General features: G+C 39.4%; 1 protein-coding gene across 2 annotated transcripts in view; it reads left to right on the forward strand.

Annotated features, from left to right (window-relative positions):
- The first annotated feature begins 2,884 nt into the window (after positions 1-2,884).
- Positions 2,885-27,815, forward strand: part of kcng4a (potassium voltage-gated channel, subfamily G, member 4a) — a 55,768-nt gene continuing 30,837 nt past the window's right edge. Inside the window, exons 1-3 of one of the 2 annotated variants that reach the window (XM_055009271.1) lie at positions 2,885-3,014; positions 24,059-24,741; positions 24,834-25,475. In XM_055009271.1, coding sequence (XP_054865246.1) covers positions 24,634-24,741; positions 24,834-25,475 — 750 coding nt within the window. In that variant the 5' untranslated portion in view covers positions 2,885-3,014; positions 24,059-24,633. Of the gene's footprint in view, positions 3,015-19,469; positions 20,071-24,058; positions 24,742-24,833; positions 25,476-27,815 lie in introns of those variants that run through there. The other variant, XM_023297532.3, reaches the window with a different exon arrangement.

The following is a 27,815-nucleotide window of genomic DNA, read 5'->3' on the forward strand; positions in this document are numbered from 1 at the left end:
GGTTCCTGTACTCCTACGTGCACTTTTACCCGCCCCACAGCGCCCTATAAATGTGTTTTTCAAACCTTAGCACTCGCCTTTTGTTGTGTGTTCTGAAGGAGAGGAGCCCAAATTTATAAGTAGGATGATTTAGTGTTTTTTGGGTTTTTTTTTTTTTTTTTTTTTTTGTCTGGTGTAAAGAATAAACAGAGATCACCTCCAAAGGGATTTATGTGTCGGAGAGAAGCCACCGGTTGCATATACACTGTTGCATTTGTAATTAATTCCATTGCTTTAAGCACCAAAAAGAAAACTACAGTCACCTCCACTGTATTGGAGCAGAGGCAGATGGTTCACTTTGACAGAAAACTGCTGATTCTCCAGTGCAGCTGTGGTTGTTCTGTTTCTCACTTGTGATTAAATGTCTCGGTAATCTTTGCATAGTGAAGTTGTTCTCACCGATAAATTACTTTGAGAAAACAAAGAGTTTAGACAGCATTTTCTTGAGATAAACACCTGCCTGCTACCATTCTTATTTCCAGTAGATAGACACGTATAAATCATGGTTTTTGGTAGGGCCACAGTTTACGGGAAATACACCACATTAATATGAACTGGAATTATTCTTTAGGTGAACCTAAAGACCTGTAAGGTCTTAGTTTGTTCATATTCTGGAAATGCCTTTGAAACTACCAGCAGGAATGTTTAATGAAACTGCTTTAGATTTACAAAGATAACAAAGCACTGATCATGGTTTAAATGTAATGAATGACACATATTGGGACCTGGTGAGATAAAATGACATAAACTACATATGCTACATATGATTATGAAAACTGTACACCACTGTACTCTAATCAGCCACAACAATAAACCAGCAACTGAATATCCTCCAGTCATTTATGTTGATATAAATGCTGTTTATCTGTTTGTACATAAATAGTAAAAAGCTGTTTATATGGATATTTTGTATTCCTTAATCGTATGCCTCTACTGAGAAGGATAAGTGACATTAGTAATAGCGGCATGCCTACATTCTTAATGAAGTCTCATTCCATTGTAACACTCTGACAGTCTGCTCATGCAAGATTAACATTGCTCCAGAACTTAGATTATAACTGCTCTGGAAAGGCTGTTAAACTTCTCTAGACTAGCTTGCTTTGAGATTCTTTTCAGCAGTTGTACAGAGAACGTTTCTGTTGTTTTTGTTGCTAATGCTAATTTCCTCAGGTTTCTGGAGAGGTGATGCGATGAGAGAGAGAGAACTGTAATATCCCAAAAGATGTGACAAGATGTGACGAAGCCACCTGCCTAATATCATGTAGGTCCTTCTCATGCTGCCCAAACAGGAACCAGGATGCTGGTTGTGGATCCTTTAGGTCCTCTGGGTTTGGAAGTGGAACCTTTTCTGCTCCAGTTCATCTCACGGATGCTAACTTGGATTGGGATCTGTGTGGAGTCTGGAGACCAGGTCAATGCTTGGGCTTTTTGTCATGTTCCTTGAGCTGTTCTGGAGCAGTTTTTGTCTTGCTAAGGAGGGCAGATGGCATTAAAAAGGTGCTTTTAGCTATGGGGGCTGGTGTTCCTGGAGTGCAGCGACGTGTAGGTGGTGATGTGTGTCGAAGCAACATCCACATGAACGCAGGGTCCCAAGATTCACCACCAGGACATTGCATTTATGACAAGATGAACTAATGATTGTGATTTAGATAAAGCTGCATGTGTAGTTTGTGTAAGTTTTGTGTTGTGCTGCTGTTTGTTTGGAGTTTCTGGTCTATGAGGATCCAATCGTGCTGTTTTCCAGTTGACATTTTTTTCATGTTACAGCAGGAAAAGCTCAGGTGTTAATTTAAACAAAGAAAAAAATACACTGATGTCTTAATTCCATTTTAGTTTCAGGGTCTTTGCATTGTGCATCATCGCTCACTGAGACACCTGAACAGAACAGACTCAACGTTCCTGGTTTTAGTACTTCCTGGGCTGTTTCTGCTGAGAGAACGGCTGTTAGAATATGTTCTATCCCACACTCACCTTTACCTTACAGTTGCTTTTCAATAATAAACATCCAAAAAATAAACATGTACTGTATATACAGTATGTGTGCTGAGAACTTGTTTGGCTGAAACTGACTCCTGTCTAGCTAACGATGACACACTCAGCCTGATGTAGTTGAAGCTGTAGGAGGACAAACCTGTTCAACATGGCAGCCAACATCAGCTTTTGTTTTTACAATTACTCATTCCCTGCAATCGTGGCTCATTTCTTCTGTTGCTAACATGCTTCCTTGTGCCTCGAGCGAGATGTTTGTTCAAGGTAGACAGCTTATCAGGATGACTGACAAACGCTGGGGCAGAAACTTGGCCATCTGTGGGGGAGGAGGGCAGGGCTATATATACCTCCTTCTTCAAAGTGAAAAGTCGCAAATCACACGTTGAAAGAAATTCAAACATGGCCTTCAGCCAGCTCATTTATTATTCAGATAATATTCTCAAATCACCAGCTGAGAACTAAAATTAAAAAAGCAGGGAGTGTACTCGTTAAACTAGAGCGATGCTGGACATTATTTTGCATTTGCATGTCCTGATGGCTGCATGAGAGCAGCTTTTGTTTTCCAGAGGAAAGAACACGAAGCACAAGAATGCAGATGTGAACCAGAAAAGTTACAAATGAGCCAATTAGTGTCGTCTGCAGGTTTTATTCTCAGATATTGTTTACTCGTGTGTTTGGAAGAGGAACTAGAGCTCGTTTGTTTTGTGAATAAGAATGAAGAGATTAAAAATCATGGAAACCGGGTGAAAAAAAAGCTGTTAAATATTCGGTGAGTCATTAAAAGTTTCTCTTTCTTGTCACTGTTCTCTTTTTTAAGAACCGATTGTGCTGACAGGATGTCCTCTTCTGCCTGCAGTCCTCTCTTCCCTCGTATGGAGGTTTGCGTGACGATTAGAACAGTTGGCCTATTCTGCCTCCCAGAACAGCTCTGCCCATCCATATGCTGAAGCACCTCACAGCATCTCGGCACCATTCAGCAGTGAACAGTGAGTGTGGGTTAACTGTAATTTAATATGCCCTGTTCGTGATGTGTGCACGGCATAATCTGAGCAAATGAGAGCGAGAGGAGAGGGAGTGAAAGGTGGTAGAAGAGAGAGAGAAAACCCTAGAAAGAGGGAGGGAAGAGATGGACTGTGTGATCAAAGGATTGCCCTCGCTACTGTATGTTTTTTCTCTTGGCTTTCCTTCAGGCGGCTACAGAGTTCAAGTGAATTTAAGTCGTGTTTCATCACTCTTTCTCCCTCTCTGCACACACATACACACACTTTTTTTTCCTTTTTTGCTCCGGCAAGCTTTGAACACTGTTTCCTCTATGGTTTCCAGCACCACAGGTCAAAGAGCACACTTCAAACCTGGCAGAAATAACGATCCCCTCCCTCACAAGCTGCTGGGATGCATAGAAACACACATGTGCATGAATAGAAACGTCAAAATCACCAGAGAGGAGTCATTTCTGCAATTCATTTCACTGTCCAGGAAACTGAACAAACTCGCTGTCGGATAAAATCACCACGTTTTGGCAGGAATAGTTTGATATATTGGGAAATCCACTTCTTCATCATCTCGTCGGTAGTTGGATGTGAAAGCTGATGCCTGTATTTGAAATACGAAACTAGAACCAGGAGCTGAGCAATGCACTTAGACGGAGGCTGGCTCTGCAAATGAACACATGATACAAACAAATGCATTTCCCAACTTACTCCTTTGACCTCCATCCACTAAACCAACATTTAGTCACAGGGATCTGGAACTGAGACACAAAACGACAAAAGCAAGAAACAAAATGACAAAAACATGAGACAAACGACACGAAACAAAACCAAAAAGAGACAAAGAATTAGACAGGAAAGTTACAAAGCAAAAAAAAAAAAATGAACAGACAACACAAACGAGACAAAAAATGACCAAATCGTGAAACAAAACGATATACAAAAAAGGTGAATAAAGCAACACAAAAAATGACAAAAACACAAGTGAGACAAAAAGAGACACAAAATGACAAAAACGTGAGGAAAAACGACAAGGCAGACAAAGACAAAACGACAAAAACAAGACAAAATATTACAAGACAAAAAAATGACAAAAATGAGACACAAAATGACAAAAGCAAGAAACAAAATGATTAAAAAATGAGATACAGAACAACATGAAACAAAACAAAAAAAGACAAAAAAGTTACAAAGCGACAAATAAAACAAGTGACAATAAAATGAACAGAATGGGGAAAAAAATACAACACAAATGAGACAAAAAAGAAACACAAAATGACAAAAACATGAGGCGACAAGTCAGCCAAAAAAGACAAAAAAAAAACCAAAAAAAACCAAAATCAAGACAAAATATTACAAAAATGAGACATAAAATGACAAACGAACAATCTAGTATTTTACTTTATGACTGTCATGGTCTAGAAATTATTTTCAATTTGTAGTTTTACAAATTTATAATTTGCAGTTAATGTCTTCTCTGTAATTTTTACACTTTGAGACATAAAAGAAACTGACAAAAACGACAAAAATGAGACACAAAATGACAAAAGTGAGAAGCAAAAGGACAAAAACGATGTGTGAAAAGGTGACTAAAGCAAAACACAAACTGACAAAAATAAGACAAAAAAACACAAGTGAGACAAAAAGGAAACACAAAATTACCAAAAAGAGAAGCAAAACGACAAAAACATGAGACAAACGACAAAAATCAGACAAAAAAACCCTGACAAGAACAAGACAAAATATTACAAAAATGAGACACAAAACGACAAATGAACAATCTAGTATTTTACTTTATGATCAAAACTACTTGTCATGGTCTAGAAATTATTTTAAATTTATAGTTTTACTAATTTACAATCTGCAGTTAATGTCTTCTCTGGAAGGGCCTCATGTTGGACACCTCTGTGCTAAATTAATGTCTCTAAACCCAAACTTCCATACAGTGGAGGAACACATCAGAGGAAGAAGTGCTTGCTCAGGCAGATTGTGCATATAGGCGACTCTGGGATCAAATGTTTCCGCTCCCAGCTCTTTGTTTACTCCATTAATCTGAATCAATTGAGGAACAGAGCTACAGATGTTAGTTATGATGCATTATTGATGGCCTGTTCATGAGGGACCCCACAACATATGTTTCTCTCCAATGGAAACCCAGAGTGGTGGATGTTCATCAGTAGATGGTTTGTTTCGCTACAAACGCTTAATTATCGTCCACATTTCTGTCAAAGTCGCAGTTGATTCGAGAGTTTGTGCGAAAAGCCATCGGGGTTATGGAGAAAGCTGAAGGCCGATGGAGAGATGGAAATCTGTATGGTTTTTCTTTTCTTTCTTCCCACTTATGTTTGCCTGTAATTCTGCTCCATCCTCTCCTCACTTTGTGCTGTGTGGAGGGAGTTGATTGGTGCTGGAGCCGAGGATGCAGATGGATTCCATGAGAACGTAGAGATGTGGATGCAGATGTGTGTCTTTTCCACATGCGATGCCAGTTAGCTGACTCGCCACAGTCAGGTTCATTTAACCCTCCTGTTGTCTTCATTTACGGGCACCAAAAAATATGGTTTCCTTGTCTGAACAATATCCTAAAATTCAGCAAAAAAATCCCCCAAATTTCTGAAAATTTGCAAAACCTTCAGGAAGAAAATTCCAGTAATTCCTGAAAAGTTTCCCTTAAAAGTTTTATTTTAAAAAAATCCCCCAAATTTGGCAAGAAAATTCTTGTAAATATTTTCAAAAAATGAGGAAAAATCTTCCAAAACAATCTTAAAAATATCTAAAGTGATTCCATATATATCAGTAAAACTTCTATTTTCTTTAAGAACATTCGTAAAAAAAATCAACCAAAATCCAGTGAAATTCGCTGGATTTTGGTTGATTTTTTTGTGAATGTTCTGAAAGAAACATTTTTAACATTTCTTTTTTCCACCAAACAATATTCAAAGATTTCCCAAAAATGTTGAAAATGTGGACATCAGAAGTTTCACTGAGAAAATATATATTTTTTCCACATTTTCAAACTAAAACGGGTCAATTTTGATCCACAGGCCGACATGAGGGTTAAATTCTATTCTTGATCTTACAGCGAGCCAATGAAGAGAAGCTAATATGATCTGTCTTGTTAATTCCTGTCAGTCGTCTCGCTGCAGTATTTTTAGTCACTGGGAGTTAGTGGAACCTCCTGATATTTAGGAATTACATCAGTCCAGAGTAGAAGTACAAATGCATACTCTAGTTTTTCAGCATCACTTTCAAACAAGATTATAAAATCCACTGACAGCCTATTAACATTCTACCTAGCACTGACAATTGTTTTTGGCACCACTAAGGCTTCCATTAATAGTGTTCTGCCCCTGGCGTACTGGCACTCTCCTCCATCCATGCATGGGTCCTGTGTGCTGAAAACCTGTCCAGATATAAACAAAAAAAGTTGTTTGTAGGGGGAATATGGGGACAGTTGTCTCAGTTTTGTGTAGCGTGCTGTAGATAGGTAGCTCCAAATATCCTTCTGTAAGTGCAGCAGTAAATGCAGCAGTAAGTAACCCTTTAGTAACGTTTTCCTCTCTCTCAGCTCTGTAAAAGTATTTTGTATTTACTGCTTCACTGCTTCCTGCTCTTTCATACACTATCCTTTCAGTCTGATAGTGAATGCTGCCCTGTCATGATGCTCTTTGAGGTCCAGTCTTTGTATTTTGTTGGGTTTTTACGGTACACCTAAAGTTTAGAGGGAGCTGTGAGTTTCTTTGTCTCTATTTTCTTCCCTCCATGGTCGCCCTGCCGAGGCTCCACTTGTTTCTGTTGTGGCCCAGGCTCCTGTTCCTAAGGAGCAGTTAGCCGTCCAGGTCGAGTCCAAATGAGCAACGAGTGCACGAGCTACACCACCGCCAAGCCTCCAACATAGGAGAGGATCAGCCTCCAAACTGCTTCTGTGGAAACACTTTCTCCCCTCTTTTTCCTGATGTAAAACGCTTCAAGATTCTACATAAAAAGAATGATTTCAACCAAGTATCATCACCCTCCTGATGACTCTGGTGGCGTTGCTTTCTCTGATGACTCACCTCCTTGTTGTATCTTTGTTCGTTGCTCCTCAGACAATAGGTAGGTGTTTAACACAATCAAATCAGAGCAGAAGTACTAAACGCAGGCTGTTCGGTAGCAGCAGAAATACACACTTTTTGTGCATCGCGTTGGTGCAAATGAGAGAGGAAGAAGGCAGAGGGACAGACTGATGAGGCTGTCAGAGATGATAACAGACGCATTGTTGTCATAGTGAGGCAGAACGCGAGCCAGCTAATCCATTTCAGCCTGAAACATCAGATGAGTGAGAGCTAACAAGCTGCTGTGTGTTTGTGATCGGTCTCCTGCTAACCAGCCGTGAGCAGATGCTCTGCTGATGGCCACTGATGGAAAGATTTAATAAACCCAACCTGTCCCCGTCCTCACCTCCTGTTAGCACATTCTCAGCGCCCTCGCTCATTTTTTTCCCGTTTTCTCCCCTCTTGTCATGGAGACTGATTGCCTGCGAGCTCCAGGCTGTGAAAACATGGCAGCATTCGCTCGGCCCTTAAAAACCCTGCGGGGGGTGGCGGGGTTAAAGAACCGCTGCTGGACCTGCATTCTAACGTGCTTACATGTTTAGAGGGGACGGTCTGATTAGCAATGAGGGCAGCTCGAGCTCACACACTAGGCTGTCCAGATTAAACAGGGAAAAATGCAAACACACCCCTGGCAAGACACAGCGGCACGCACTGCAGCAGATCATGCTCACATAGGAGCAACATGTGCAGAAAGACGAGGCTGCATGCATGAACTATTCACACCGTATATCTGCAGCAAAAACAGACGAATCAGGCACTAAAATAGTCGATTTGTACCAGAAACTAATGACAGCTGACCACGTTGTTTTGCATTACATTCAGCAAAAATGAGGCATGTTTGTTTATTGATTTCATAACTGTCATGCAAGCAGAAACCAGCATCTACCCTAATTAGGAGTAAAGGATCAGAGGAATCTGAACTCTCCAGGTAGATTTCTCACTTATTTCTCCACCATGCAGGTTTCTGATTGGCCTTTTTCATGCCTGCATGTTCAAAGAGAAGCTTCGGTGTGTGTTCGTAGCCCACAGAGGCCCAGCAAGCTGTCACAGGTGGAAACAGAATTATGATAATGACTTTAATGCTGGATTTCCAGATGATCATCGTCAAAGAGAACGGAATGCAAATTTGTGGAGCAAAGTTCGTCTTTGTTTACGGCAGAGTGCAGATGCTCATCTGTATAGAATGGTTTTTGCCAATTATTGGCGAGCTCATGTATAAAGTACTGGAGTTTCTGAATTACCTGGTTCCTGCAGTGTCAGAAAGACCGATTTTTTACTTAAAAATGTTCTCAGTAATCAGATTACTCAAGGGCATGTGTGTGTTGGTGTGTGTCGATGACCACAGATCATAGGCCTACCTGCTGTTACTCTGTGATTTAGTCATACAGAATTCCACACAGAAGCCTTAGTGGGCAAGTCAAGATGTCATTTTTCTAGACGGAAAGCCAAAAGTTAAAACCAGTATTTCCACAGACTGCACTGTAGATGAAATCAAAGGTCACAAATGTTGGATTTGTTCTGAATCAAACCCCTAGAAAACCTCCTAGGATCTGATGTGAGACTCAATCTGAGGGTAACAGCCAAACCAGCAAGAACAGAACTGAGCATAACAGCAGCTCAAAATGTGCTGAAGCCAAAGAGACCCAAAAAGTAGAACACAAACACCAGCAGCAGCGATTAAAGCTAGAGTAGGCAATGTATTTTAGAAGGATTTTTCTTAAGGTCATCCGTGGTCTGATAAATGGCATCCATCTTATCGCATCCCTCCTTTAGAACAGAGCTGGTATAGAACACTGCAGCATGAGCCCGCATGGTCTTCTGCATGTTGAGCCTGATCTCAGAGGTTCTCAGACTTTCATTGGCAAACCTCAGCTTATCCAGGTTGGCCACAGACTCGTCTCCTGCACTGGGCTTCAGTGAGGAGTTTCTCTCCAGGTTTGTACTCTGAAGCAATTATGAGAGCGCAGGCTCTGCCAAACACCACCAGGTCCAGCAGTGAGTTAGCACCTAGCCTGTTAGCACTGAAAGTGTTCACATTTAAGAGCAGTGAGTTAGCACCTAGCCTGTTAGCACTGAAAGTGTTCACATTTAAGGAGTGATCCTTTTACAAAACATTATGAGCAACCTGAAATTTGTTCAGAAAAATAAATTCAAATTTCAGCAACATTCAGCCTCAGTTTATCATTTCCACATTACAACTTCCAGATCACAGAGTGTCTACAAAGGAACACAACATTTAGTCACAGCTATCTGGAACTGATGATATAGCATTTTACTTTATGATCAAAACGACAAAGTCAGACTAAAAAAAAGACAAAAAAACAACAAAAGCAAGACAAAATATTACAAAAATGAGACAGCAAACAACAAAAATGAGGCACAAAACAACAAAACATGAGACAAATGACAAAAGTCAGACAATAAAAGACAACAAAACAAAGACAAAATATTACAAAAATTAGACAAAAAAATGTCAAAAATGAGGCACAAAATGAAGAAAATGAGACACAAAACAACAAAAATAAGACAAAATGATGAAAATTAGACACAAAACAACGGAAGCATGAGACAAATGACAAAAATCAGACAATAAAAGACAAAAAATAACAAAAACAAGATAAAATACTATAAAAATGAGACAAAATGACAAAAGAAAAGAAAATAACAAAAGAATGAGCAATCTAGTGTTTTACTTGATGATCAAAACAACTTGTCATGATCTAGAAATTATTTTAAATTTATAGTTTTCCTAATTTACAATCTGCAGTTAATGTCTTCTCTGGAATTTTTACACTTTGAGGGCCGGATTGGAGCCTCTGGAGGACCACTTTTGGCCCACAGGCCTCATGTTGGACACCCCTGACCTCATGCATCACAAGAGTCTTCTACAGACTAAAGAGACACACCAAGCAGCTATATCTCACAGTTCCACCTGAACCTACGACATCCTGCTCTGCTGAACAGATCAGATTTGTGTCTTTCGGTGTTTTATGACTCTGTTCCCCTCCAGTTTGACTATTATATATTATAAATTTACATTTATCTGTGACCATCTGTCTGTGAGGCTTCAGAGGGAACGTTCTACAGATGTGGGGATGTACCCCATTTGTGTATTTCCAGACATGAAGTAGCTTTAATTCTCCACTCTCCTACATCAGTTGTGGATTAGTCCTCCAGCTGTGTTTTGGAGGCGTGGCTTTGGGAGGGGTGGAGCTATGAAGGGAGTGTTTGTGTTTATTTGTTTTCCGTTTGTCTGCTTTCATAATCTTCTTCCTGTTTCTGTGACCTCTCATACACTTTAATCCATTAACTAAGTCGATCAAGCAGCTGTTGTAAGAAAGAGGATCAATGTAAGAAGGAGGAGAATTAGTTTACATGGATGAAAAACGAATGGAATAAAAGTCCTGTTTCCACTCCCTACTGCCAGCTGCGATGATGGAACAGGAGCTGAAATGGAAGGCTTTGGGTCCATTTTATCTATATAAACGGTGTTTACAAGAGTTTTGATAGTCTCTATATCTCTACACAAAAAAGATTTGGAAATTAGAGGTAGATTTCAGCGCATGTTACTGGGATGATAGCAGCTTGAAAAATGAAAAATATCTAGTGATAAAGCTATTTAAAGTCAGTCAGGTTTAGCCTGATGTGCAGATTGGTGCATTGCATCACTCTTCGAATGTATAACATATAAATTAAAATGGTGATACCAACCAGAGCAGCTGAAACAAGTGAAGCAGCACCAGCTTTTGTAATTAATTCCACATCCGACTGATCGCCGGTCACTGAAGCTTTGCATTGACTTCTTTACAGGGATGTGTTAATCTATGCGGCTCTGTCGAGTATTCCAGATCCAATCATCAAGAATCCAAGTAACTCAAACTAGATCTGGTCAGCAACATTTAACTGAAAAAGAGGGGACTGTCTGCACTATATCTGCCCATGTTAGCTTCTGTTTGTGTGGCCGGAGCCATGATTTAAAATTACAGAATTAGAGTTTTACTACGAAAACACACACAGATCTGATGTTATCAAACAGCTGGTGGACTGCATATCTACACGTGTATGGTTGCTGTGTCCTGATAAACACGTTACATAAAGACATCCAAACACACTATCACATGCAGCAAAGACTCACATGCAGCAAAGACTCACATGCATGGGAATGTTAAGTAAGAGCCGCAACGTGCTGCGCTGTGAAACCCACAGAGTTCAAGCCAGTCCTTTAAGAGAATCAATATCTATTCAGTCACCGTAATGCTGATGAATTGGTGGCTGGAACTGATCACCTGGCTAGATTAGGTTCTTCTGCTTCTCGCTGGCGATATTATGAAGAGCTCTATTTAGATCCCAGAGCTGGGCTGCTGTGTGTTCTGTTACCTGTAACGAGAGAACTTGAGAGCGTAACGAGAGTTGGCAGGGATTGTGTTTCTAACTGTCCTGCTAGTGTTTCTTTTGTCTCCCGATAAGAAGAGAAACTTCCGCCGGGATCAGATCAGGGCCACGTGGAGGAAACAACGTTCGACCAGACATCTGAGGAGTCGCAGAAACGTCGCTTCATTGAACGCTCGGAAACTTTCAGACTTCTGAGTTGCACAGAAATCACTCTTCCAGCTCTCATGAATAAAATAAACGGACTCCCCATATGCGTTCATGAGATTTATTATGATCTAAACTAGGGGTGTCCAACATGGGGCCCATGGGCCAAAAGTGGTCCTCCAGAGGGTCCAATCCGGCCCTCAGAGTCTAAAAATTCCAGAGAAGACAGACAAACTGCAGATTGTAAATTAGCAAAACTATAAATTTAAAATCATTTCTAGACCATGACAAGTTGTTTTGATCAGAAAGTAAAATACTAGATTGCTAATTGTTCTTTTGTCATTTTGTGTCTCATTTTTGTAATATTTTGTCTTGTTTTGGGGGTTTTTTGTCTTTTTTTTGTTGTTTGCCTCAGTTTTTGTCGCTTTGTGTTTCGTTTTTGTCTCTCTTGTGTCTATTTTTTGTAATTTGTTCATTTTATTGCCATTTTTTGTCTCATTAGTGTCCATGTTTTTGTCGCTTTGTAACTTTTTTGTCAAATTTTTTGTATCTTTTTTGCTTTGTTTTGTGTCATTTGTTTCATTTTTGTCATTTTGTGTCTCATTTTTGCAATATTTTGTCTTGTTTTTGCTGTTTTTTGGCTTTTTTGATCTGACTTTTGTCATTTTGATCATAAAGTAAAATCCTCTATGGTTCAGTTCCAGATGACTAAATGTTGTGTTCCTTTGTCGACACTCTGTGATCTGGAAGTTGTAAAGTGGAAATGATAAACTGAGGCTGAATGTTGTTGAAATTGAACTTACTTTTCTTAAGAAATTTCAAGTTGTTCATGATGTTTTGTAAAAAAGATAATTCCTTAAATGTGAACATTGTCAGAATGGACTTTTTTGCACTAAAACAAAGGAAAAAACTGGAGTTATTTATAGGTTATTATGCTGTGGTTTTACTGGTCCGGCCCACTGGAGATCAAACTGAGCTGACGGTGGAACCTGAACTAAGATGAGTTGGACATCCCTGCTCTAAGCGATCTGGAACGTAGCAGTAATATTACATGTAGTGCTGATCCAAGATTTGACGAACAGGTCAGAAGTATTTTCTAAGCTTTGCCTTCTTTGGCTGAGAATCTCTCCAGAATGAGATCATTCATCTCACTCGGCCAGAAACATCTCTGCTCTTTTCTATCTGCTCTTTATTCCTGCCGTAGTAAAGAGCCCCTCACATCTTCAGGCTCTTACAAAATGCAGCAAAGCTTTCAGCCAACAGCTGAAGACACAAATTGAGTGTTGAGTGTTTTTCCAGTGGTTGCCTGATAGTCCGGGAAGAGTGTCCTTAAAGATACCTGGGCTCTGAGAGGGAAAGACAGCAGAGTGGATGGCTTCTTATTTTATTTCCATTTATTTCATTAACACTCGTGTTGTCCTGCGGGTCAAAATTTACCTATTTTAAAGTTTGAAAATGTGGGGGAAAAAAATATATATTTTCACAATGAAAATTTTTGACTTTATTGAATTATTGGAATTTTCTTCTTGAAGGTTTTGCAAATTTTCAGAAACTTGGGGAATTTTTCTGCTGACTTTTTGAATTTTTTTTCAGACAATGAAACAATATTTTTTGGTGCCCATAAATGAGGACAACAGGAGGGTTAATTAGCTGCTCAACTTCAAATCCTTCCTTCAGGAATCTGTTTGGGTAATAAGTGATATGTGCTGCGTCCAGAAGAAAACAGACACACTGAGAGATAGCGACCGGCTTTGTCCACCTGGTAGCTGCTGTATAGGATTCCCTTTTATGCTGGAAGGGATTTTGAAGTCAGCAGGGAGCCTTGTTGATAAGCTGGGAACCTGCTTTGAATGTAAATGATTTCACCCTGAACAGACGACACAACGCCGGCTCATTTCTGAGTGATTCGGCCCACTGGAGGGTGTGCAAGTTTGAATATTTTTCCATTAGATTCTATAAATCAGCCATCAGTCATCATTATGAAGACGGAGCTCACTAATGATTGCTGGATTTATGATTGGCGTTGGAGCCCCAGCTGAATGCTACAACTTTATTTAACGCAACAGTAACAAACAGTGGACTTCATAATGTGACACATATTTAAAATTTCATCACTAAAGAAAGCACAGCTGGTTCTACTCTATGTTGTTTCATGAGGCAAACTGTGTTATTTATTAGTACATCACCATAGGTTCCTTAAGAGGTGTAATGGAAACATAGAGCTCTATCTAACTTTAATGTTGGTGATGCTTCATATAGAAAGTCAGCATGTCTGTAGATTCTCATTAATTCTGGTCATAACTGCAGGAGCTTCAACTGGACTTCTTTTATAGGTTCTTGAAAGCGTTTCACATCTCATTCAGGAGCTTCTTTTGTTGTGTGGGTTACAATAGGACACAATCATGTAGTTTGGCAGCTACATTTTCATTTATAAGAATCCCTGATAACGCAGAGGTCGGTTCCCTGAAGTATTATGTTGTCACTGCTGTGAAATGTCAGATGTTAGGGGATGGAATTGACATTGTATAAGAATATAATATCGTTTTGTAACAGACTTTGCCCAATCCAGATTTGTTTTCAAGAGCAGCAATCAGCAAATCACATTATTAACCAGTCAGTTTATCTATTAACATGGCTTTCCATTACGTTCTGTCCCTTTCTGGCTCTTTTCATCCCCTCAGCCGCCTCTCTCTCACCTTTTATTCCATCCTGGGTGCTGAGAGTTAATCTGTGTATTCACACCGTCCGCTGAGAGGGCAATTAACCTGATCAAAACTCGCTAGCACCAAGATCAAACAAACTTCAGCAAGGGAGGGAATCCACAGAGAGATGCTGGGAAATCAGAGGACAGACAGTCACAGAGAGGTGGGTTTTTGTCATCAGGTGAGGCCTTCATGTGGCCATCGGTGTGAAAGTGTGTTTTCAGATGGTTTTTAAATAGCTGAGTGACTCATTGCCTCCCTCCTCATCAGGTCTCGGCACGCTGGCTGCTGCGATCTCATCTCAGCCCCTCTTGCCTGTGAGGGATTAAACTGTTAATCCGCCGGGCTGAGGCTTGCTATTAGTACCGACAGGGCTGCAGCTATCTTTGTGTTTTCTGGTGCATGTCTGTGTCGGCTTCTGGTGTGCTGCATTGTGGTGTTTGGAAGTGATGGAGGGGTGGGCAGCTGCAGGTATGACATTAATAATTCTTTAAAAAAAAAAAAAAAAACACACTAAACAATGACGCAGTGAAAAAAGAGAACATTCAGTCCAGTCTGATCTCCAGTGGACCGGACCAGTAAAATCACAGCATAATAACCTATAAATAACCACAACTCCTAATGTTTTCTTTGTTTTAGTGCAAAAATGTACATTCTAAAAATGTTCACATTTAAGGAATTATCTTTTAACAAACATCATGAACAACCTGAAATTTCTGGAAAAGAAAATAAATTCAATTTCAGTAATATTATACCTCAGTTTATCATTTCCACATTACAACTTCCAGATCTGTGAGTGTCAACAAAGGAACACAACATTTAGTCATCTGGAACTGAATGATGAAGTATTTTACTTTAAAATCAAAATGACATAAGTCAGACAAAAAACAACAAAAACAAGACAAAATATTACAAAACTAGACACAAAATAACAAAAAAATGCGACAAAAAAGCCACACAAATGACACAAACAAGACCACAAATGACAAAAGCGAGAAACAAAACAAAAAAGTAGACAACAAAAGAGACAAAAAGACACAAAATGACAAAAATAAGACAAAACAACACAAGCGAGACAAGAAACACAAAACGGCAAAAACATGAAACAAACATGTCAGACAGAAAACAACAAAAACGAGACAAAATATTACAAAAATGAGACACAAAACAGCAAAACAATGGATAAAGAACACAAGCGAGACAAAAAAACACAATGACAAAAACGATGCACAAAACAACGAATAAAGCAACACAAAATGACAAAATTAAGACAAAAAGGAAACAAAACAACAAAAAAGGAAGCAAAAGGACAAAAATATGAGATGAACGACAAATGACAGACAAAAAAAGACAAAATATTACAAAAATGAGACACAAAACGACAAAAAAAGCCAAAAAAGACAAGAAACTAAACAAAACAAAAAGACAAAAAATTAGACAAAAAAGTTACAAAGGACGACAAAAACGAGGCAAAAAAATTACACAAATGACACCAAAAATGACCAAAGTGAGAAACAAAACAACAAAAAAATGGACAAAGAACACAAGTGAGACAAAAAACAAAAAACACAACTATGCACAAAACAAGAAATGAAGCAAAATACAAAATTAAGACAAAAAACATGAGAGACAAAAAGGAAACACAAAACAACAAAAATAGGAAACAAAAGGACAAGAACATGAGAGGAACGACAAATGACAGACAAAAACAAGACAAAATATTGCAAAAATAAGACACAAAACGACAAAAGAACAATGAACAATCTAGTATTTTACTTTATGATCTAAACAACTTGTCATGGTCTAGAAATGATTATGAATTTATGGTTTTACTAATTTACAGTCTGTAGTTAATGTCTTCTCTGGAATTTCTACCCTTTGAGAACCAGATTGGACCCTCTGGAGGACTGCTTTTGGCCCGCGGGCCTCATGTGGGACACCCCTGTGTTAGAGGACTGGCACCTGTGCCAAATCCAGTCTGAAAAAACTCCATGTGAAGAGTGTAGCATTAAAAAATGACAGACAGAATTAAAAATGCGTATTACTGTCACACTGAGGCTCCATCATGTTTCCCTCCACAAGGACAACCAGCTGATTGAGAGCTAACCGCCCAGCATGTGTGATCAGTCTCATGTTGCATCCACTAACCAGCCCTCCTGCTCTGTAGGTTAATGAATAGTGATGGAGGGAACGCTCCTCGGTTTCCATCTCTACCTTCACTAATGTTCTGTCAGCTCCGTTAGCCGCCAGAAAGGCCCCGGACAAAGTGTTTGCTTGTTTTAGCAGCTCCCTCAGGCACATGCGGCCTAATGAGCTGCTACTTAAGGACAAAGTGGGCGTGCGTTGGACCAGCGATCCGGATAAATCTGCAAACATGACCATGTTCTACCTGCTGAACTTTCACCTCCTGCAGAATTGGGTTCCGTGGTTGCAGCGGTTGGCGTGAAGCTGCACACTGGAAAAAATGCCCCTCTTAAAACAAGAAAAATATACTTATTTCAAGGAACTTTTACTTTGAAATAAGTGGAAAAAAAATCTGCCAATAGAACAAGTGAAAAATGGCTTGGTAAGATTTCTAGAAATAAAATATGATATTTAGAATTTTGAGATCTTAAGATTAGCTGGTAAAACTTATTTGAAGCTATATTTTACCAGGATTGTCGAGCTTAGGTGTCTTAAAATAAGCCAGACATGCTTAAAAAAAAATAGCAGTTTTTCACTCAAAAATAGATTTTTGCTTTCATGCAACCTCCTAATTTGAGATGTAGTAAACTTATGAGTTTTCTTGTAAAATTCAACTCAAAACAAGATAATTTTAAGATTGTTTGACTTAACAAGAAATTTAAGATGCATTGTCTTAAAACAAGTCCCTCCATCTGCTGAAATGTCTCTTGTTAAGTGAATTTATCTTCAATCAATTGGGATGAGACATTTTGACTAAAAATAAGACAAATAGACTTGGTAAGATTTAGAGTTTTTGCAGTGCATGAGTAGAGCTGGAACGAGTCGGAGGTTTCCAGAGTCAGAGTGAACGCTGAGCTCTGTTTACTCATGATGCAGACAAAAGTTTGGCCAGTTGTTCAGTGTCACTTAGATTTATCTGTGAGTTCCTCTCCTCTGCTGTCAGCTGGTTCTTAGTTCTGTGTCGTTCCAGCTAGGATGAGAAAGTTCTGCCATTATTTTCACTGAGATTGTTCTTCTTAAATGTATGAGGACTAAAAATGTTCTCATAAAGTTTGGTGAAACATTGTCCCTAAAGTTCCCAAAACTCAATGCTGCACTGAGAATGTTCTTTCTTGGTTATAGTGAAACATTATGGGAACATCTACATGATTGTTCAAAAGTTTGGGGTCACCCAGACAGTCTCATGTGTTCCATGAACTCTCCCACTCCCAGTGTAATAAAATACCTTAAAATACAGTAAAAAAAAAAAAAAAGGAAAAATATAGTACAATACAATAAATACAATATATATCGTACAATACAATAAAAATATAGCAAAGATACAGTAAAAATATAGAAAAAATATAGTAAAAATACAGTAAAAAATCATAAAAATACAATAAAAATCTCATAAAACATAGTAAAAATACAGTAAAAATATAGTGCAATATAGTAAAAATACACTAAAAATATACACTACTCTTCAAAAGTCTGGGGTCATCCAGATAATTCCATGTTTTCCATAAAAACTCCAACTTTTATTCATGTACTAACATAACTGCACAAGGGTTTTCTAATCATCAATGAGCCTTTCAACACCATTAGCTAACACAATGTAGCATTAGAACACAGGAGTGATGGTTGCTGGAAATGTTCCTCTGTACCTCTATGGAGATATTCCATTAAAAATCAGCCATTTACAGCTACAATAGTCATTTAGCACATTTACAATGTCTACACTGGATTTAGCATTCATTTCATGTTATCTTCATTGGGGGAAAAAAACAGTTTTCTTTAAAAAAGGACATTTCTAAGTGAACCTACATTTTTGAATGATAATGTATAGATAACATGTTGCATCAACAACATCCCCAAAACATTGTCAATATATTACAGGAAGAGTATTCCATCTTTGTTCATAAATGACATTACAGGATCGTCTAATAAAAGAACGTTCTTTCCTCTGAGGATTCAATAGCGTTTTCCAAACATTGGATTGAGAACATACTTCCTTTTTTTTATCATTAATGAACGTTTTATAGAAGAACGTTCTATAATGTGTTCCCTCAACAACATCCCCAAAACATCTTCAAAACATTGGAGAGAAGAATGTTAATGTCACATTACAAGAATGTTTCAATAAAATAAAAATTATAAATCACCTGAGGCCTCGATAAAGTTTGAAGAACATTTTTGAAATGTTGGTTTGAGAAAGTTTTCTCAAACACATAGTCTGTGTTTCTAATGGTCTCTGAATGTTGGTATAAGATCAATATATTAACTACAGAGGAACATTATTGGAAATGAAAATATTCCTAAAACATTCTCTGAACTTTTGATTAAAAAGTTTTCTTCAAAAACTTGCTGTAAAGTTAGCAAATGCTGCAGGAACTTCCCAAAACATTCAGCTCATCCCAAGAGGATTACCAGACAGTTATTTAACACGGCTTGTATTTTCCAAAATTACACATAATGAAAAAGAAAAGCATTAACAACTGAATATCCAAAAACTTAATGTGCTTCAATTTAACATAATTAAGTAGAACAATCCTGACTTATCAAACTGAAAACATCTGCTGATCCGGATAAATGATTTTTGTTGATTAAGTGGATAATAATAGTGTTTCATTTTTGAACAATTTTACAGCATTCCATACACTATTCATAAAATGTATTTCTGTTTTTCTGCCTCCAAACAAAAGGTGGAGCAGTATCTGTTGAAAAGAGACAGGAGAAAACCAAACAATTTAATTTCAGTTGGACTAAATTAGTGAATCTCAGCGGGTTTTATATCGATCCCTGCTTTTCATGCAATGTGTGTTTTCTTTAATGGCACGATTTCACCATTTTCTTCTCATGTCAATTATAAGAGACCCACTGCTTGCAAACATTTTCCTGCGGGAGGGAACCGCGCCCCCTGTTGCGCGTCGAGCATCAGAGTCGGAAACATGGAAGGTCTCGTCTCCTCGGTGTCCTTGAATTCCACACTATCTTAAAGCAAAAAGGGAGACGAGTCTAGCGGAGACTCAGAGCTTTACTCCTGCCTGCAGTTCTGTTAAAATGTCCGTTTTCTCTCTACTTAAACACACGGTTTCCTGCGGCCGCCGCACCTCGCGTCACCTTTGCGCAAACTTGAACTTAAGCTACCCGGAGTCTTCTCTGTTGCGCACCGCGGCTCCGACTCCCCCCCTCCTCCTCCCCTGCTCTTCCTCCTCCTCCCCTGCTCTTTCTCCTCCTCCTGCAGCACCACTAGTCGAGCTGTAACGGGACACTTTTCCAGTGCACCAGACCTTCACCCGCTCCCCCTCATCCCCGGTTCGTTCACACCAGTCTGCGCGCCTTCCACCGGCTCGGATGATGCCACAGACGTGTCCCTGTGGTGTGGGTCCCCCCCCCCCCCCCTTTTTTTGGACATGTGGCTGCCGAGGATGGTCGCTGACAGCCTGATGTGCTGCTGAATGATCATCGGAGGGACGGCGAGGCGATAGAGAGGGATTTTTATTTCATTTTCTTGTTTTTCTGAGAGCTGGTCTGGAGACAAGTGAAGGGCTCAGGATGGTAAGCAGCGCTTCATAAGTTCTAATGATGTCTGCAAGGTATCTGGCATTTATGTGAAGTTGGAATATGATGGTGGAATACTTAAAAAGGAAGATCACTGGTGCCTTCTCCTCTCAGCAGTAGTGCAGTAAACCGTAGGATGAGACAAACTGTTACTGCCTGAGCGCTTATTTGGAAGTAAAATACTTGCCAGGTTTGAATTCATTGGAAGTTAAGGGCTGTGAAATGCCCTTTAACACACATTTGACTTTGACTTCAGGCATCCCATTATTTGTTTTCCTTCCCACAAGATTATCTAACCACGATTTGGTTCTATGATCTTAATTAATCGCCCAATTTAACCGAGTTTAATTATGAGGGCGCAAAATTGTGCTTTATAAAGTGTGTGTGTGTGTGTGTGTGTGTGTGTGTGTGTGTGTGTGTGTGTGTGTGTGTGTGTGTGTGTGTGTGTGTGTGTGTGTGTGTGTGTGTGTTTGTGCTTCTTCAAGTTGGTGGGAGATGAAAAGACAGAGAAGGAGATAGAGAGAGGAGAGTTTCCTTATGGTACATTAAAGCAGCTCAATCCATTGGAAATGCAGATCTCTCAAACAGCTCCAGACAAATGCAGTCACTGTTGACTGAATGTCCTGAATACAGAAAGTCATAGAAAACATCTAATCTCGACATAATAAAACAAATATATTATGAAAAGCAGTAATTTTCATGTACTTTGACAGATTTCTGATTCATTCATAAAGTAGAACCTCTCATAAATTCCAACCGTCACATGGAGTTAAACTCCAAAAGACCAAAAAAAGAGACAACAGTCTGGATTTACTGTCCACCACTGTCTGTGTCAGAACTTATTAGTGGTCCAGTCCAGAACCGAAGTAGCTCAGGATGGTCTGATAAAAACACATCTTTCAAATTAACTTTCCACCTGGAAAAAGCAGCCACTTCCACAGGGGAAAACGAATCGATTAATAAATAGTTTATCATGCTCTCTGCTCCCTGTGAGGTGGAAATGGAACACCAGCATCGTGACAGAAGTGATTTGTTGGTTCCTTCAGTGGAGGATCTTATCCTCCAGGATCTGAATTAATGACGCATGTTGGTGCGATCCGTGCTTCAAACCAGCAGCTCTGTTCAGACACACATTCAGTCAGCCTGTGGATAGATACCTACCGACTGTCTGCTGGTGATATTCATGTATTAGTGAGCTCTGACAACCCCACAGCTCCTGTACGGCCGTGGGGCGGTATTAGTCGTACAGGACATCATGCTGTGCCAAGCATCAGAGCTGTGAGTCAGGACTAGTCACACTGACAAATGAGGGTTGGAATTATGCAGAGAATCCTTCACCTACATGCCTTTTTAAACACATTTTTAGAGATGGCTATGGAATTGAGATGGAGATTCTGGCTTGCTTAACCCTCCTGTTGTCTTCATTTACAGGCACCAAAAATATTGTTTCCTTGTCTGGAAAAAATCAAAAAATTCTGCAAAAAAATTCCCCAAATTTCTGAAAATTTGCAAAACCTTCAGGAAGTAAATTCTGATAATTCCTTAAAAGTTTCCCTTAAACATTTTATTTTAAAAAATCCACCAAATTTGGCAAGAAAATTCTTGGAAATATTTTCAAAAAATGAGTAAAAATCTTCCAAAAAAAATCCTAAAAATATCTAAAGTGTTCCAAAAAATGTTCAAAAATTTCCAAAAAATGTTGAAAATGTGGACATCAGACGTTTCACTGTGAAAATATTTTTTCCTCATCTTTTCAAACTTTAAATTTGCAAAACCTTCAGGAAGAAAATTCCAATAATTCCTTAAAAGTTCCATTTAAAAAGATACCCCAAACTTGGCAAGCAAATTCTTGTAAATATTTTTAAAGATGAGTAAAAATCTTCCAAAAAATCCTAAAAATATCTAAAGTGATTCCATGCATATCAGTAAAACTTTTAATATTTTCTTTAAGAACATTCACATAAAAATCAACCAAAATCCAGGGCGCCCGTATAGGTCAATGATTTAAGTGGGTGACCTGTGTCCAGGGGCTGGTCCCCGATGCAGCGGCCCGGGTTCGATTCCCGCTTGTGGCCTTTTGTTGCATGTCTTCCCCTGACTCTTCTCCCACGTTTTCTGTCTGTCTCTCACTACGCCTATCCAATAAAAAGCTGAAAAAGGCCAAAAATAACTTTAAAAAAATAAAAAAATAAAAATCCAGCTGGATTTTGGTTGTTTTTTATGTGGCTATTCTTAAGAAACATTTTTAACATTTCTTTTTTTCCACCAAAAAATGTTCAAAGATTTCCCCAAAATGTTGAAAATGTGGACATCAGAAATTTCACTGTGAAAATATTTTTTTCCACATTTTCAAACTTTAAAATGGGTCAATTTGACCTGCAGGACGACACGAGGGCTAAATTCCTGTTACATGTGTAGAAAATATATTCCAGCATTGTATTCACGGCTAGAAGCTGGCAGGAGGAGAGAAGAGGGCAGGCGTCCAAATGTAAGTCAGCTTTATTGTCAGTAACGGGATGGAACAAGCAGCAAACAGTGTCTCAGAGGATGATTCCAGATGTTTCATCTGAGATCCATTCTTTCATCTTTCGCTCGGCATTCGATACTAAAAACATTCTCACCTGCGGATCTTTACAGGAAAATCTGTGCACTGAAGAAACACCTTCAAAAGTGTGGAATTATGTGATTTTAACAGCAAATTAATAGTAAATAAAGAGCTGAATTTAACTGCAGACTTCCCAATGCAGAAGAAAGTGGCTCATTAGAACACAGTCATTATTAAACACATCTGCACTACTTCTGTTGTCAAAAAATGTCAAGAAGTCCATATTTTGTCTTTGTCAGAGGTTTATTGACAGCCTTCTAGCTGCTGGTTTTAATGCATTGAACTGCTGCAGCTAATAAATGTCAGATAATGTGATAATAGAACCCACAGCTCAGAACCATTACTATTAAATGCTTTGATATCAAAGCCATCCTGGGCATCTCTAACAACTGACCGTGCCAGTAAGATTCAAACCAGTCGTATTGCCAAGAAAAACATTTTGGACCCGGTGTCTCTTACTGGGATTGTCGCCCATTTATGACAGCCAATAACTTATTCCAAGTGTGAATAACGCCATGCAACCTGAATGTTCTTTTCTGCAGTTATGTCTAACTAAAGCAGCCAGACCATCCTTATTGGATGTTGATTTGGGTGTAGATTCCTTTGCCATCTGTTCCTGACCACTGACGGGTCATTTATAGCTGTAGCGTTAACCTTCCTGTCATCCTGCGGGTCAAACTGACCTGTTTTAAAGTTTGAAAATGTGGAAAAAAATATATTTTCACAGTGAAAACTTCCACATTTTAAACATTTTTGGGAAATCTTTGAACATTTTTTTGGTGGAAAAAAAATCAACCAAAATCCAGCGAATTTCGTTGGATTTTGGTTGATTTTTTTTCTGAATGTTCTTAAAGAAAATATTAGAACTTTTACTGATATATATGGAATCACTTTAAATATTTTTAGGATTTTTTTGGGAAAATTTTTATAAAGTTTTTGAAAATATTTACAATTTTTATGTATTTTTTTCTTTTTTAAATTTTTATTGCCAAATTTGGGAACTTTTTTTGAATAAAACTTTTAAGGGAAACTTTTAAGGAATTTTTGAAATTTTCTTCCTGGAGATTTTGCTAATTTTTAAAAATTTGAGGATTTTTTTTTGCTGAATTTTTGGATTTTTTTCAGAGAAAGGAACAATATTTTTTGGTGCCCATAAATGAGGACAACAGGAGGGTTAAAGTGTCCGTCTGGTTTCTCATTGAAAGCAGGAGAAAGAGGAGGGAGGAGCTTACAGTGCTGCAGTCCCATTTAGGTCTGCTGTTTCTCACTCCTGTTTTCTCACCATTCTTCGCCCATTCTTGCTCTGTGTTGTGGCACCTGCCTCAATCTCGGTCCATCCTTACTCCCGTTCTGACATTTCTCTCTCTGCTTCCCTGACAGTGCCTGCATGATGCCACCATGTGTCTCGGCCCTCCCTAATCCTGTTGCAGCGACACAGAGGATCCCCTTCAGCCCTCGGACGCCTCGCTGCTACACATTTGGCTCCTTGACTCATCCAGTTCATCCTCTGCAGCCATAAAGCGCTGATCAATCCTAACCCCCTTTCTGTAGACAGGCTTTCCTTTTCTGTTCTCTGGAATTACCTCCTGATCTCATGCTAAATCCTAAAACACTAACCCTGCATATTGTGGACCTTTGACGAGGAAACTCATATTCAAATGGGTTTTTGGTTGTTGTGTGGGAGCCAAAGCCATAGCTGGTTTGTTACTGAAAGAAAAGAAAAATTTGATACCAAAAAAGACTGAAGGCCACAGACCTTATTTGTTCAGCTCCTCTACAGTCGATGTGGGTCGCAGCAGGAAAACTTTTCTCAGGCACAACTTTTAATGTAAGTTGTTGCAGGCTGGACTTCTCCAGACTGAAAAGGTTAGCAGGGCACCGTCTGTAGACTCTTTTGTCTTCATTACTTGCTCTGAGCTGCCCTTTCAGGAGTAGCGTGTTTTCCAAATGCTGCCATGCCCATCATCAGCAACGCCAACCATGACTTCAGCAACCTGTCCGTCAGCGATGACAGCAGTCTGGACCGCATCTTCACCGAGATCCCCGAGACTGAGACCATCAAGGTATGGATAAGACCGCCAGTTGTTGAAAACTCTTTGAGAACTGTGTCTTCTCCAGCTGCTTATGTGTTGAATTTTTCATTTTTACGCTCCAGGGTGTTTACTACCAGAGGGCTCAGTTCATCCGCCGGCCAGAGGACCTGGTTTCCATTGACCATGCCCTGTTGGCGGTGATCAACGTCGGGGGAAACCGCTACACCTTCCCCTGGAGCACGCTCGAACAATTCCCCCTCACGCGTCTTGGCCGACTCTGCGACTGCCGATCGCCCGAGGACATCGCCAGCGTCTGCGACGACTACGATGAAGCCCGCAAGGAGTTCTTCTTTGACCGCTCGCCATCCGCCTTCAGGGTCATCCTCAACTTCCTGGCGGCGGGGAAGCTCCGGCTGCTGCGGGAGATGTGCATCCTCTCCCTGCACGACGAGCTGACCTACTGGGGCGTGGAGATGGCCTACATGGAGCGCTGCTGCAAGAGGAAGATGTACACCCGCATCGAGGAAGTGCACGAGCAGGAGAGGCGGGAGGAGGAGTGCCGGCAGAGGAACGCCATGCAGCGGGTGCCGGTGGAAGAAACACAGTGGCGGAAGGTGATGAACTGGCTGAGAGATATGGTGGAGAATCCACAGTCGGGCTTACCGGGGAAGATCTTCGCCTGCATGTCGGTGATCATGGTGGCAGTGACGGTCATCAGCTTGTGTATCAGCACCATGCCGGACCTCAGAGAAGAAGAGGACAGGGTGAGTGACCTAGAGTGTGTTTGTGAATGAAGTCTCTGAACCAAAGTCAGATTAACACGAAACTATCAACTGTAATCCCTAAACTTAAAATAGGGGCCATAAATCTGAGGGTTTTTTTGTGAGATGTCTGCAGCAGCTCTGTCTGTCTGGGAGATATATCTCAAGTGGTGTGAGTGATTACAGCTCCTCTGTGACTAAAGGTGATCAACAAGTAACAGAGCTGCTCATTACTTATCAGGACCAACTGAAGGCTCATTTAGACATTACCTCCAACGTTAACTTTGTTTCCTGAAAACTACCTTTAAAGGTTGAGTGTCCACTGAGTAATATGTTGGAGTTTTAGTAGGTTTTTAGTAAAACCCTGCAGTTTGTACACAGGTTTGTCCAGATGTCTCTAGTCTGACTAACCAGATGTAAACCTCAGGTATTGGCCTGCGATTTCCACCACACATTTCGTGCAGCTTTCTTCTCCCTTTCTACTGTCCGTATGTCACAATTTTCCAAATCCCTTTCCTTATGAGTTGCAACAAGCAGCAAACTACATGCTGAAAATGGCAGTTTTCTAAATTTTTGGATTGTGCAGTAAGACACCCCTGCTTTTTTCCTGTGAATTAGTAATTTTAAAGACTTTCCTGCATGCACATGTTCCCAGTCATTGTTATGAAGGGACACCAGTGCTACATACTGGGCTTAGCACCAGCCAAAACAGCTGTGATTGTTTTAAAGAAATACAAACAAGTCAGAGAATGATAATAAGAATGGAGGTATGAAGGCAACCAGACTGTTCTCCAGCACTGTGGAGATGAGTGAAGCCACACTAAGACTCACATTATGCGAATGTAGTGAAGACTCTGACAGATTAATAGATTAGTGTCACAATCTTCCCTTCTGCTCCTGATTTATGGCATGAATAACGGATGGGGAAGTGTTGCACAACAATATGATGTCATGTTTTGGATATTAAATGTCTTCATGACATCATTTTATTCTATTAGACGTTTGTTGTCATAATTAGGGAGTGAAATTTCGAAATTTTCGTCATAACCAGGAACACATCCTCTGAGGGCACAGTGACCTTTGATAACAAAATCCAATCAGTTCATCGTTGAGTTCCAGTGAGCGTTGGTGCCAAATTGGAGGAAATTCCATCAAGGTATTCAGCCAGCTGGACCGACATACGTGCACGGACGGTCAACCTGAAAATATACTGCAGCTGTCGCCAAGCATTAAATCAAACCTGTAAGAGTCCTGTTTTATTCATTTCAGATCAGGGCAGACACTGTTCTCCAAAAGAGACAAAATTCTAAAATGTAAAACTTTGTCACACCGTCTTAAAAATCCCAGCAGGGATGCTGCTGTGCACGTGTGTGTCCTGTGATCTGTGTCTACCGATAGCAGGATGAGATAATGAAGCTCGAGCTGCTCACCGAGGCCTGTCCACTATCTGAAGAATAAAAACACTGCAAAGAAGACACACGAATGTGCATCAGTAGACACATTTACGGGTTCACACACATAAAAAAACGTACACATACATGCACCGCCGGTCACATCCCTGCACGTGCACATGTGGGCATTTGCACATCCGACAGTAATAAAGTCATCCACTGTAACCGATATGGTTCTCTCTGAATTATGCACACATTTACTCTCTAGTCTGCTGTTCTCCTGACTGCAGCACATCCACTCTTTAACCCTCCTATTTTCTTCATTTACAGACACCAAAAAATATTGTTTCCTTGTCTGAAAAAAATCCAAAAATTCAGCAAAAAAATTCCCCAAATTTCTGAAAAATTGCAAAACTTTCAGGAAGAAAATTCCAATAATTCCTTAAAAGTTTCCTTTAAAAGTTTTATTTAAAAAATTAAAATCCCCCAAATTTGGCAAGAAAATTCTTGTAAATATTTTCAAAAAATTAGTAAAAATCTTCCAAAAAAATCCTAAAAATATCTAAAGTGATTACATATATATCTGTTAAACTTCTAATATTTTCTTTTAGAACATTCACAAAAAAATCTACCGAAATCCAACGAAATTTGCTGAATTTTGGTTGATTTTTTGTGAATGTTCTTAAGAAACTTTTTTGTAACATTTCTTTTTTTTCCACCAAAAAATGTTCAAAAATTTCCCAAAAATGTTGAAAATGAGGACATCAGAAGTTACACTGTAAAATATTTTTTTCCACATTTTCAAACATTAAAACGGGTCAATTTGACCCGCAGGACGACACGAGGGTTAGTAATGGATTGTTTTCATCTACTTTAATGATAGTACCTATATATTTATTACCTGTGGATGATGATTTTATTCTTTTTTCTATATTTGCAGCAACTTTCCTTT

This window comes from Amphiprion ocellaris, chromosome 3 (assembly GCF_022539595.1).
Source record: "Amphiprion ocellaris isolate individual 3 ecotype Okinawa chromosome 3, ASM2253959v1, whole genome shotgun sequence".
NCBI classification, from domain to species: domain Eukaryota; kingdom Metazoa; phylum Chordata; class Actinopteri; family Pomacentridae; genus Amphiprion; species Amphiprion ocellaris.